This window comes from Artibeus jamaicensis, unplaced genomic scaffold (genome assembly GCF_021234435.1).
Source record: "Artibeus jamaicensis isolate MK-2021 breed Jamaican fruit bat unplaced genomic scaffold, CSHL_Jam_final contig_2812, whole genome shotgun sequence".
NCBI classification, from domain to species: Eukaryota; Metazoa; Chordata; class Mammalia; order Chiroptera; family Phyllostomidae; genus Artibeus; species Artibeus jamaicensis.
Genome location: NW_026521623.1, coordinates 1 through 13,137, shown reverse-complemented (window position 1 = coordinate 13,137; position 13,137 = coordinate 1). Strand labels below are relative to the sequence as shown.

Below are 13,137 nucleotides of genomic sequence, written 5' to 3'. Positions count from 1 at the left end.
ATACATTACTTTTATTTTTATTTATTTATTTATTTATTTATTTTTTAAATTGATTATGCTGTTACAGTTGTTCTATTCCCCCTTCATTCCCCTCCACCCTGCCCCCCATCCCCACCATTACCCCCCTCTAGTTTATGTCCATGTGTCTCAAGTCCTTTAGGTTCTATATTTCCCATGCTATTCTTGCCCCCCCCAACTATTTTCTATCTACTGTCTATGCTACTTATTTTCTGTACCTTCTCCCCCCTTCTCCTCCTCCCACTCCCCTGTTGCTAACCCTCCTTGAGATCTTCATTTCTATGTTTCCACTCCTGATCTAGCTGTCCTTTTAGTTTGCTTTCGTTTTAGGTGTGGTTGTTAATAACTGTGAGCTTGTTGTCCTTTCACTGTTCATGTTTCTTTAACTTCTTTTTCTTAGATAAGGCCCTTTAACATTTCATATAATAAGGGCTTGGTGATGATGAACTCCTGAATTTGATCTTATCTGAGAAGCACCTTATCTGTCCTTCCATTCTAAATGAGTTTTGCTGGATAGAGCAATCTTGGTTGTAGGTCTTTAGATTTCATGACTTGGAATATTTCTTTCCAGCCCCTTCTTGCTGTAAGGTCTCTTTTGAGAAATCTGCTGACTATCTGATGGGGACTCCTTTGTAGGTGATTGTCCCTTAGCTCTTGCTGCTTCTAGGATTCTCTCCTTCATTTTAATTTTGGCTAATGTAATTATGATGTGCCTTGGTGTGTTTCTTCTTGAGTCCAACTTTTTTGGGACTCTCTGAGCTTCTTGGATTTCTTGGAAGTCTATTTCCTTTGCCAGATTGGGGAAATTTTCTTTTATTATTTGTTCAAATAAGTTTTGCACTTGTGGCTGTTCCTCTTCCCCTTCTGGTACCCCTATAATTCGGATATTGGAGCATTTAAAGATGTCCTGGAGGTTCCTAAGACTCTCCTCATTTCTTTGAATTCTTGCTCCTTGATTCTTTTCTGTTTGGCCATTATTTGCTTTCTTCTGGTCCACTCCATTGATTTGAGTCCCAGTTTCCTTTTCATCGCTATTGGTTTCCTGTGGAATTCCATTCATTTCCATTAGTTTAGCCTTCATATGTTTCTCTAATTTGTGGCTATAATCAACCAGATCTGTGAGGATCCTGAGGACCAGTGTTTTAAACTGTGTGTCTGAGAGTTTTGCTATTTCTTCATCGCTTAGATTTATCTCTGGGGCTTTGAGGTCTTCTTGCAACATTTTTGGTCTGTTCTGGCCCTTTAAGTGTGAGAAGCGGCGCCTTGGAGTCCCAGGTCGCTGGGTTGTGACGCTGTATGTGGAGGCGTGGTCAGAGCGGGGAAATGGCAGCGCCCTCTACCGCCGCAGCCGGTCCAACCGCCCACTCCCTCGCCTGTCCGCTCGCGCAAATAGGCGACCACAGTCAACACGCAGCACCGCCTCCCCACTGTCTCCTCTGCAGTCGCTCACCGGGTGGGTTGCTCGTTCGCTCACTAGGTCCAATCCTGCATTTGGAACCCGTGCATCTGGATTCACATGTCTGGATTCCGCGCCTGGGTCCGTCCGACCGAGTCCTCCTGTGCAACCCCTCACCAGACGCCGGTTTCGCCCCTTACCGGTCGGGCTGAAGAATTTGTTGTTAACGGACTTCTGAAAAGTTTAATTTTCCGTGTTCTGGTTGTGTTTTCTGATGCTAATATTTAGTTGTCCCTAAACTTGGTTGTGTGAGAAGGCACAGCACATCCACCTATACCTCCATCTTGGCGGAAGTCCATACATTACTTTTAGACATGATGCTACTGTATACTTCACAGAACAGTACAGTGGAAACATTCCTTTTACATGCTCTGGGAAACCCAAACATTCACGTGACTTGCTTTGTTGAGATACTTTATTGTGGTGGTCTAGGACCGAACTTGCAATATCTCCAAGGGATGCCTGTGAAAGCTTTATTTTTAAAAGTATATTAAAAATATTTTCGACTTCCGCCAAGATGGAGGCATAGGTGGAAACACTTTGCATCCTTGCACAACCAAATCTAAAAACAACAAAGTTTTAACAACAATAAACAAACCAAACCACACAGAAAATTAACAATATGAAGTCAGAAAATCATGAACCACTCAGCTAAACCGGTGAGAGGGGCAAAGCCAGCCGTGGACTGAGTTGGGCAAAAAAGATCCCCAATTGGGGCGGTGCCCAGGCAGCCGAGGGCACGGATCCCAGGTGCGGGCTAGCTAAGGACAGACACAGGGAAGAGGCGCGGCTGGCTGTCTGTGGTCAGTCTCGCATTTGACCACAGATAAACCAGTGAAGAGGTGAGCATTGAGACAGACTGCGCAGGCCCCAGTGCAGGGCTGCAGGTGCGCACATTTGTGCTCAGATAAACAGGCGGGGGTGAGCGGTGAGGCAGACTGGGCGAGCGGAGAGGACTGCCATTGCTTCCTCTCTGACCCCGCCCCCACAAACAGCATCACAAACCAGTGACTTGGGTGGCCCCACCCTAGTAAACAACTAAGGTTCCGCTCCTCATCATTAACAGGCACAAACAGATAAAAACATGGCTCAAGAACAACTCAGAGCCCCAGAGCCGATAAATCTAAGTGATGAAAAATAGCCAAGCTTTCAAATGCACAGTTCAAAACACCGGTGATCAGGATGCTCACAAAACTGGTTGATTTTAGTCACCAATTACAGGAACATATGAAGGCTAAACTAATTGAAATGAAGAGAAATGCACAGGAAACCAATAGTAATAGAAAGGAAACTGGGACTCAAATCAAAGGAGTGGACCAGAAGAAAGCAAATAATGGCCAAACAGAAAAATAAGAAACAAAAATTCAAAAAAAAAAATGAGAAGAGGCTTAGGAACCACCAGGACATCTTTAAATGCTCCAACATCTGAATTATAGGGGTACCAGAAGAGGGAGAGGAACAGTCACGAGTGGAAACCTTATTTGAACAAATAATAAAAGAGAATTTCCCCAATCTGGCAAAGGAAATAGACTTCCAGGAAATCCAGGAAGCTCAGAGAGTCCCAAAGAAGTTGGACCCAAGAAGGAACACACCAAGGCACATCATCATTACATTATCCAAGATTAAAATGAAGGAGAGAATCCTAGAAGCAGCAAGAGATAAGGGGACAGTCACCTACAAAGGAGTTCTCATCAGATTGTCAGCTGATTTCTCAAAAGAGACCTTACAGGCAAGAAAGGGCTGGAAAGAAGTATTCCAAGTCATGAAATCCAAAGACCTACATCCAAGATTACTCTATCCAGCAAAGCTTTCATTTAGAATGGAAGGGCAGATAAAGTGCTTCTCAGATAAGATCAAATTCAAGGAGTTCATCATCACCAAGTCCTTACTATATGAAATGTTAAAGGGACTTATCTAAGAAAAAGAAGATAAAAAAGATGAACAGTGAAAGGACAGCAAACTCACAGTTATTAACAACCACACCTAAAACAAAAGCAAATTAAGAGGACAGCTAGATCAGGAGTGAACCATAGAAATGAAGATCACGTGGAGGGTTAGCAACAGGGGAGTGGGAGTAGGAGAAGGGAGGAGAAGGTACAGAAAATAAGTAACATAGACAGTAGACAGAAAATAGATAGGGGGGAGGGTAAGAATAGTAGGGGAAATATAGAATCTAAAGAACCTGAGACACGTGTTCATGAACTAAAGAGGGGAAATGGTGGGGGAGGGATGTGCAGGGTGGAGGGGAACGAAGGAGGAGAAATAGAACAAATGTAATGGCATAATCAATAAAAAATTTTAATAAAGTAATCTTGATTAAAAAATATATTTTCAACAAAACTAGGTGACAGGGTACTTCCCTGTCACCTAGTTTATAAACCTTAAATACAAGTTGGTGGGGACAAAACACTAAGAGTCACATGGTTTGCCTGGAATCAGTGACTGTTCTGTTGGTGCAAGGGAGCAACCAGGCACTCCACACATCTGAGGATGTGGTAGGTGCCAGCCAGCTGACAGGCACTCCTTTAAAACCACAGCAAAGCAATGCAAGGAGAGCAGATGAAACCGAGGGGTTGGGGGGCGGTCTTCCTACTCGAAAATCAGGTGCACACAGTGGCCCTGGGGAGGCCAGAAGGGCATGGCATAGTCTCACCCATGCAAAGTCTCTAAACTGCCCCTCCAGGCACCTTCCCAGGGCAGCACCCTACACTGAGGAGAAATTGAGATGGTAGAATCAAGAATGAGCCAGACAGGGACATGGAGAGAAGGAAGTTCAAAGTGAGAGGTGGAAACTTGAACTCTCAAAAGGCAAATGTTCATATTGTCAAGCACTACAAGAAAGAACAGAAGAGAGAGCCCTAAAGTCAAAGACAGGCTCCGGGCCTGTGCCTCCTCCTAAAGCCCAGGACAATGAAGGTCGTACAGACAGAGCAATGGAAAAGGGCAAAAGCTGCATCTCCTACAAAGTTCATGTAAGAAGAAATGCAGGAAGCAGAACAAAATCTTTACAATGGAGGCACACCAGAAAAATATGCTATCAAAAATACTAAATTAACCAGAATATCGCGGTTCGATTTCCAGTCAAGGCACATTGCCTGGGTTGCAGGCCAGTTCCCAGCAGGGGACACATGAGAGGCAACCATACATTGATATTTCTCTCCCTATCTCCTTCCTTTCCCCTCTAAAGATAAATAAATAAAATCTTTAAAAAATACTAAATTATAATCTATTTCAAAACAATCTCAAAGTCACTAAGAGTATTAGAAGACATAAAATAATGACACAGTGACAATCATACTACAATATAAAAATGAATCACAGTAACACAGCTATACCCTAAATTTACAAGATATAATGTCAATTTATCAAATAAAAATAATAATTTATTTTAAAAAATAGAAAATCTCAGGAGTATGATAGCAATGCTCAGAAAATAATCAGAAAAAATGTTTAAATCTATTTCAGAAATGAAGAGTAAACTAGAAGGAACAGAACAAATAAACATAATGAAGAATACCTCAGTAGAAGGAGAGAAGGTGAAAAGAAGAAAAAATTTTAATAAAAAAGAAATGAGTCTTAAAGGATTCAAGGAAAAAATGAGAAATACTGAAGATATGCAAAAAAAGAAAAAAACCCTAACATGTAAATGATGAGTTCCTGAATAGGAAGACCCAAAGGAAATACTGAAAGAATGTAACTCTATAAAACATTCCTAAAATTTTTTTAAATGAACACATAGTAGATATATATTCTAATAAAATTTCTGGACACCATAGGAAAAAAGAAAATATCACCAGAGCGTCCCAGCAAAAAGAATGACTTAATAATTAGATTATCATCAGACTTTTCAAGAGCAATGTTACATGAAAATACAGAAACATTATTTAGATGCTGCAATAAAGCATATAAATGAAGGAAGGTTAGAATTAGAATACCAACCTGCAATCCCCAGTGAACCGAGGGACCTCAGCAATGAGCATCAGTGATTCCTAATGCCACAAAAAGACAGACAAGTGGACATTGTGTTCCTAGTGGCCAAAACCCACACCACCACCTATACATTTTCTAAAGGAACCAAAGCTAAGCCTGATCCAGCCTCTGCATTCAGATGTTGGCTCGCAGAAGGAGAGGGGGATGTGTTAAACTGTCCCTGGTATCTGTCATCAGCAAAATCCAGACTACAGAAAGCTCTGCAGGTCAAACAGCTCAGGCTTTCCAACACACTAATCACTAGGAAAAGAAAGGCACGGGGGAGAAACCTGTGAAGTATAAGAGACATAGAAAACAGCTAAAGAAATATCCAAAACTGGTTCCCGTCAAGGTCAGGATACGACTACCATCCACAGGAGGAAGGGCCTTTGATCAGCCTGCAGCACACAGGCTGTGGTAGCTGGGAAAGTTCCGTTACCTGACCTGAGTGGGCATTACATGGGTTTTGTCTTAAATGATTTAGTAAATCATACGTTTGTGTTGTTATCTGTATCTCAGTTTTATTTTACATTTTAAAACTTTTTTTAAGAAGAAAAAGAAAAGTGAAAATCTGAGCATTTGTCTTCTGTAGACTGTGGAGACTGCAGTTGGAAGAGAAAGACTGGGAAATGACCTCTTATGGGGTCAGGGCTTGGCCACAGGAAAGTAGACAGTTTGGGACTGGAAGGAGTCAGGTCTTAGCAGAATTTCTGGACACTGTCCTGGACACAGGGACTCATGACATACACTAGTAGGAAGAAGAAGGGCAGAAGGGTGACAGATGCATGATCTTGGAACCCAAAAATCTAGATTCAGTTCAGGATTCCTCCAAGGCCTCACAGAAAAGGGTCATTCCAGAACACTGACCTCATGAATGCCCTTTACTTTGGCCCATGCCACTCAGTGCTACTTCAGGCTCCAGGGGCGAAGCTTCAGTTAGGACCTTGGTATTTCCATGGTGGAAGAACAGTTCCTGAGACCTGCAGGGACAGTGATAAAAGTCTCATGAGTGACCTCCATCCTCACATTCCAGGGACTCAGCAGGTGGCGCCTCCCAGCCAGAGCCACCTTACATCTCTTCCCCATGATGTCCCACTCTGGCCAAAGAACTAAGAGGACGATCTGAAAGACAAGGAAGAAATTACACAGACAGCTGAACATCCACATTATCTTGGAATGAAAGAGAGGGAAGAAAGAAGATGCCCCAATGAAGACTAAATGTTGTGATTAATTGAAAGGCAGGGATGACCTGCATCACCACTCTGCCCACCCCTGTTGTTTTGGGCTTCAGAAAAGACTATCCTATGGATCCCTGAGAAGTACAGTCAGCCTCCCCTACCTCACACCTTTGATGTTAGGAAAAGTGGGAAGTGAGGAAACCACAGGACCGGTGGCAGGGTCCTCCCCAGACATTCATTACCTTTCCAAGCCCTAAGGTGGATGGGGAATCCACCAATAGGAAGATCAGCCCAAACAGGAAGGCTCCACTTAGCATCTTTCTCCAAGAATATTCAGATTGGGCTCCTATGGGAAACAGGCCTTTAAGTTCATAAAAAGCTCCCACTGTTTGTTGTACCTTCCTGATATCCCAGAACCTGTGCTGTACAGCAATATAATGCTAACTGGGGAAAATAAATTTAGAAACAGTTCTTTGAAAGCAAAGTTTGCACCCATGGAGTTTCTGTTACAGATTCTTGTAACACATAAGAATGCTCCCTAAGCACCAAGACCAAAGTATTAGAGGATATGAGCTCCCAGTGCTGAAAGTAAGTGACAAGGTGATTAGACCTCCTTATTTCTTGGAAGATTAAGGGTAGATATCTGCCATGTTTTCTCCCACTTTGCCTCAAGGACATCAGTGACCCCCTAACTCCCTCAGATCAGGAGGAAAGAATAAGTGCTGTGACTGAGGTGCGTGTGGGGTTAACACAGGCCCCTCCTCAGTCAGTACAACCCAGATTCTCACTCCACTCCACAGAAACAGGGCTCAGCAGGCTGACATGATCAACAAGGCAGGTGTAGACATCTCCCAGTTCTGGAGTCGTCTCCAGCCTCACCGCTGTCTGAGAGGTCCAGTCTTCATTCCTGGTAAGGCCAGTGGACATGACCCCGTCTCTCCTCCTGCCCATTCCAGGACCACATGATTCTGATGTCCCCTGGATAGAAGCCTGTCACAGAGCACAGCAGCACACTGAAGTGGCACAGCATTGGGGGTCTTTCCAGATACGCTGTCACCTCTGGTTGCACTAGGAAGGGAGAGAGAACTCAGACGTTATGAGGGAAAACCACAAAGCCAACTCTGGAGTTTCTTTGGGGACTATCTCTGTCCCTAATCTCTTTCCCAGACCACTCTCTCAGAAACTGGAAATCTGAAAAAATCTTAAAACCAGATAAGTCACCCCCACCCCCACACCAAGGAGGATGTCGGCATTAGCAGACACTCCCACAATTAACCCCTGTACTGTTTGACAGCACACTTGTCCTTAAAGTCCCTGAGAACCTGGGGGCCTGTGACCAAAATCAAGAGAACTGATCTATGAGGATGATTGAGTCACAGTTGCGACAGAATTTATACGCAGACTCCCAGACTCCTAATCCACTTATCCTGAAGCAGGAAATTTCCTGACAAGGAAGAAGAATAATGGCTGGAAATCCCAAATCCCACCCTCCACCTCACCTTCTCTCCCCACAGGGAAGGGTGCCCCAAGGTTGTAGCTGTGTCTTCAGAGCACATCCACTACTACAGAAGCTCTACTTCTCTCCAATATATCAGGCCCACTGTTCCACAGCTCCACACCAGGCATTAGCTTTAATACCTCATTTCTAATCTATTTATGTTCTGCAAAGTAACTTAATTTTTCAAAGCTATTTAGTCAGTTCTCATGGACAGTTTAAGAAAAAGTGTGGCTTATTTGTAGAGCAGTATGCTATAATATGAATGTTATATTCCCCCAAATTTGCGTATCAAAATTCTAAACCCTGAAGGTGATAGTATCATTAGGTGGGACCTTTGGGGATGCTTTAGGCCATGTTGGTAGAGCCCTGATGAATGGGATTAGTGCTGTTATAGAAATGGCTCCAGAGAAATCCCTCACCACTTCCACCATGTGGGACACAGTGAGAAGGCGCCAGCTGTGAACCAGGAAGAGAACCTCCACCAGAACACAGGCTCCACCAGAACACATCCATGCTGGCACCTGATCTGGGACTTCCCAGCCTACAGAACTGTGAGAAATAAATTTCTACTGTTTATAAGTCATCCAGTCTGTGGCATTTTGTTATAGCAGCTCAAACAGACTAAGACAGTGAGTGATATTTGTCTTAGATTTAAAGAACTCGGAAAGTTTAAGACACATACTGGTAAATGGCTCTGAGGTAGTCTCAGTCGGTATGAGTTCTAGTTCTAAATCCAGTTGTTTTACACAGAAACAGACGCAGACCCTCCCTGACCTGTTTCCCCACTGACAGGGGTGGGTTTGAATTCACATACAGCAACACTGAGGGAGAACTCGAAAGCATAGTATTAAGTGAGAAAAAGAAAACATGATTCAACAGACAATGACATATGTTAAAATTTTAAAATGCGCTCAGAATAAACAGTGCTATGTTTTTAAAGGCCACCCTCATACTTAAAAACATACCAGACCTATTAAAATAGATATCTGAGAAAGAGAGGGGTGAGAATGGAAACAAGGGAAGGGAGGAGGAGGTCTTTTCACTCACCAATGACTGCAATGTCTGGGAACTCACTGGGTCAGAGTACCTCCCTCCTATGCACTTGAGAACAATAATAAAAGGAAATTTAGGTGGTTAATAATGCAGGTTGGCAGAAAAGACATCCCTGAAGAAAGGGCATTGAAGTTGAGACTTGAAAGACCATTGTTACTGATCTTAAGTTGCAAATTTACTTTCATTTCCCAGTTCAGAGGCCTCCTCCAGGAACCGCTGAGTTGAGCTGAGCTGTCAGGGCAGCAGGATCTTTCCTGGGTCACCACACTGCTCTCTCTCTCTCTCAAATGCTAATTTCAGAGGAGGCTCTCATTTCCTGTTCTCTATTCCTTCTTACAGTCAAAATAGGAAAAATACCATATTTTTCCATGTATAATGCACACTTTTTGCCCCAATATTTGAGAGAATAATAGGGATGTGCATTATACATGGGTATAATTCCATATCTATATGTTTTTAATTCTTTTATTTATACTTATGCATTAAAAGTATAACTCTAGAAAGCAATAACAATATCCTTATACAAAATAACACCCTGGAATATGATAATCAGCCTTGTTTCTAAATATAAATAAATAATTGAATTTAAAAATTAAGACAAAAGATTATTTTCCCTGAAAGATTGGGTCAAAAATGGGACTGCTCATTTACATAGCAAAACATGGTATTTTTTTAATTACCATACCTCTGGTTCAGACTTAAGGCATGGGCTGGATTTTTTTCCTCTGTGTCCTTTCATTGACATTGTAATCTCAAAGAGGTTTCTGTTGTCTAAGAACAATGATCTCCTACCCACTCTCCACCCTACCCCAACCTCCAGGTTTTTTCCTCTTTTGTCATGAGACTTTCAAGAGGGTTTCATTCTGAGCACATTATTCTGTTTTATGCTGATAATTATGTTTTCGTTGTGTAATATTGCTTCAGATTTGCATAGCCTGTCTCCTCAGCTAGAAAAATAACAGCAATTAATACATATACCCTATAACCTGCAGACAGGGATAATGTACTCAACTTCTCAATTTCTCAAAATTGTGTGGTACTATTCTAACCATATAACATGGGCTTAGTAAATGCAAAAGAAGCAACCCATTTCCAATTTCTTGTGTCCATATATAACTCAGTTGGATAAATATAGAAACAGTCATAATCATCAGAGCAAATTCTCCACAAAAAATGGCAGCTTTTCTCAGACTGCCTCCTGACTGACCTTGATGCAATAAAAACGATAAGCAAGACAAAATGTTGCCCTTCTTCCTGCCTCACTACTCCTTGAATCTGTGGCTCTGGTACAAGAATTCCCTTTCCCAACAGTCTATTGTGTGTGGTGAAGAGGGAAGAAGAAACATTTTTCTGTCAAAGGGAAGAACATTCTCCTGAAAGCCAGAAGCCACTCCCAGTGTTGCCTGTAGCCTGAACCTACACAGAAAGGCAACCCTCCCCCATACCAATCATTGCACACACACCTGAAAAAAATCACTCTGTTCTTACCTGGACAGTCTCTTAAGTCATAGAGGAATTCCTTAAGTCATAGAGGAATCCAGCCTAATTAGATGCACTGGCAGAGATACCACCCAGGGAACCCACCCAGAACCCATTCTGGAAGGAAAAAATGAGACAGGAAAACCATCAACCTCTTCAGAATGGGGCTTGCCCTTATACAACTCAGTCAAAAATTATTCATCATGTGTACACCTTTCTGGCCTCTCCCAGATTGGAAACTCCCCACATTACTAACCAATCAAGATAGAGAAGATTTGCATCATTAGGTGCTGGGTAGAATAGTTTTGTAAAGTTGTGTTATACCAATCAAGTATTGCTTACCTGCAGAATCACTGACAGTAGTTTAGGTATGTGGAAAATGGTTTGGGAGAAAAAAAAATGTTCTACAGAATAGGTGGTCCTAGAAGAACTGGGCAGATTGTTTATTATGTATCCTGATGGCCTCATCTGGCATGTCCCTGGCCTGTCCTGACCTATGGGTTGGTTGACATTGACAACAGAGAGTTTGCTAATTAAGAAGGAAGTAGACAGAATTCTGAAGCATGATTATCAGAGAAGAAATAGAAGAGACTAGGAATATGGGAATAACCTAGAAAATATGCTTTCCTATAAACCAAACAGTGCCACAAAAAGGGGGGCATGGGGTCAGGGACATGAAGAGAGGATTCTCAAGAGAATAAAATGCTGCAAAATGGCCCTGGCTGGTGTAGCTCAGTGGATTGAGCATGGGCCTGTGAAGCAAAGGGTCGCTGGTTCGATTCCCAGTCAGGGCACATGCCTGAGTTGCAAGCCAGGTCCCCAGTGGGGGCACATGAAAGGCAACCACACATTGATGTTTCTCTCCCACTCTTTCTCCTTCCCATCTCCTCTCTCTAAAAATAAATAAATAAAATAAAAAATTTTAAATGCAAAATGTTCAAGAGGATGAAATATTAAAACACATGTTTATATCTCACGATTATTGGGGCACCAATAACCTTCATTAGTTCATAGAGTGTTAGAGATTGAAGCTGTCTTTCAAGAGTAAAAAGTAAATTAGAGCCTTTCCGAAGAACCAACAAGATGGCGGAAGTGGAGCAGAAGAAGAAGTGGACCTTCCACAAGTTCACCTATTGTGGCGTGGATCTTGATCAACTACTTGACATGTCCTATGAGCAGCTGATGCAGCTCTACAGTGCCAGGCAGCAGCAGCGGCTGAACAGCGGCCTTTGGAGGAAGCAGCCCTCACTGCTAAAGCACCTGCGCAAGGCAAAGAAGGAAGCACCGCCCATGGAGAAGCCTGAAGTGGTGAAGACACACCTGTAGGACATGATTATCCTGCCAGACATGGTGGGCAGCATGGTGGGCGTGTACAATGGGAAGACCTTCAACCAGGTGGAAATCAAGCCGGAGATGATTGGCCACTACCTGGGCGAGTTCTCCATCACCTATAAGCCAGTGAAGCATGGTCGGCCCGGCACTGGGGCCACCCACTCTTCCTGCTTCATCTCTCTCAAGTAGTCAATAAAAGCACAGACTGACTTAAAAAAAAAAGTAAATTAGAAATGAGGAAAGGAAGGCAGCAAATGTAAACAGTTCTTCAAATTTTGCAAATACCATATTTTTCAGAATGATGTAGTTAATATTTGATATGAGTGGCCTAACAAGCAGAATTTTAGTATTCAAAATACCCAGTACATGTGGACAACAAAAGAGATAGACAGTGAAACAAAAAAGTTTTTTTGGAACCCCTGAAAAAATACTTGTTATCCACAATAAGAGGATTTCCGCCAAGATGGAGGCATAGGTTGAATGAAACATTGTACCTTCTCGCACAACCAAGTTTAAAGACAATAAAGTTTTAGTAACAAAAAACACAGCAAAAACACAGAAAATTGAACTACACGGAAGTCTGACAAAAATGAAACTGTTCAGCCAGACCAGTAAGAGGGGCGGAGCCAGCAGCTGCGGTGTGGGTTGGGCAGGAAAGATCCCCCAACCCAGGCTCACAGGCAGTTGTGGGTGGCTCCCAGGTGTGGGGTAGCAAGGGACGGACCCAGTGAGGACACAAGGCGGCAGGCTGATCTCAGTCACACATTTGCTTGCAGATAAACCAGTGAAGGAGTGAGCAGTGAGACAGACTGTGTAGGCCCCAGTGGCAGGAAGCAGCAGAGGGGACCACTATTGCCCCTCTTTGACCACTCCCCCACATACAGCATCACAACCCCGTGACCTGGCTGGCTTGGCCCTGGTGAACATCTAAGGCTCTGCTCCTCATACCTAACAGGCAAGAACAGATTAAAACATGGCTCAAGAACTCAGAACCCCAGAGCCAATAAATTTAAGCGACCAAGAAATAGCCAAACTTTCAGATGCACAGTTCAAAACACTGGTGATCAGGATGCTCACAGAACTGGTTGATTTTAGTCACAAATTACAGGAACATATGAAGGCTAAACTAATTGAAATGAAGAGAAATGCACAGG

At 42.9% G+C, this 13,137-nt stretch overlaps 1 protein-coding gene and 1 pseudogene across 1 annotated transcript; one reads left to right on the top strand and one right to left on the bottom strand.

Annotated features, from left to right (window-relative positions):
- Positions 1-701: 701 nt before the first annotated feature.
- Positions 702-10,812, bottom strand: LOC128626998 (HLA class II histocompatibility antigen, DO beta chain-like). The gene is given in 9 exon segments (XM_053662788.1): positions 702-2,036; positions 5,414-5,463; positions 6,311-6,423; positions 6,517-6,565; positions 6,864-6,896; positions 6,899-6,967; positions 7,410-7,555; positions 7,557-7,689; positions 10,695-10,812. Coding segments are annotated over 7 exon segments (615 nt in total). The 5' UTR covers positions 10,768-10,812; the 3' UTR covers positions 702-2,036; positions 5,414-5,463; position 6,311.
- Positions 10,813-11,720: 908 nt separating this feature from the next.
- On the top strand, positions 11,721-12,199 carry LOC128626999 (40S ribosomal protein S15-like; annotated as a pseudogene).
- Positions 12,200-13,137: the final 938 nt, after the last annotated feature.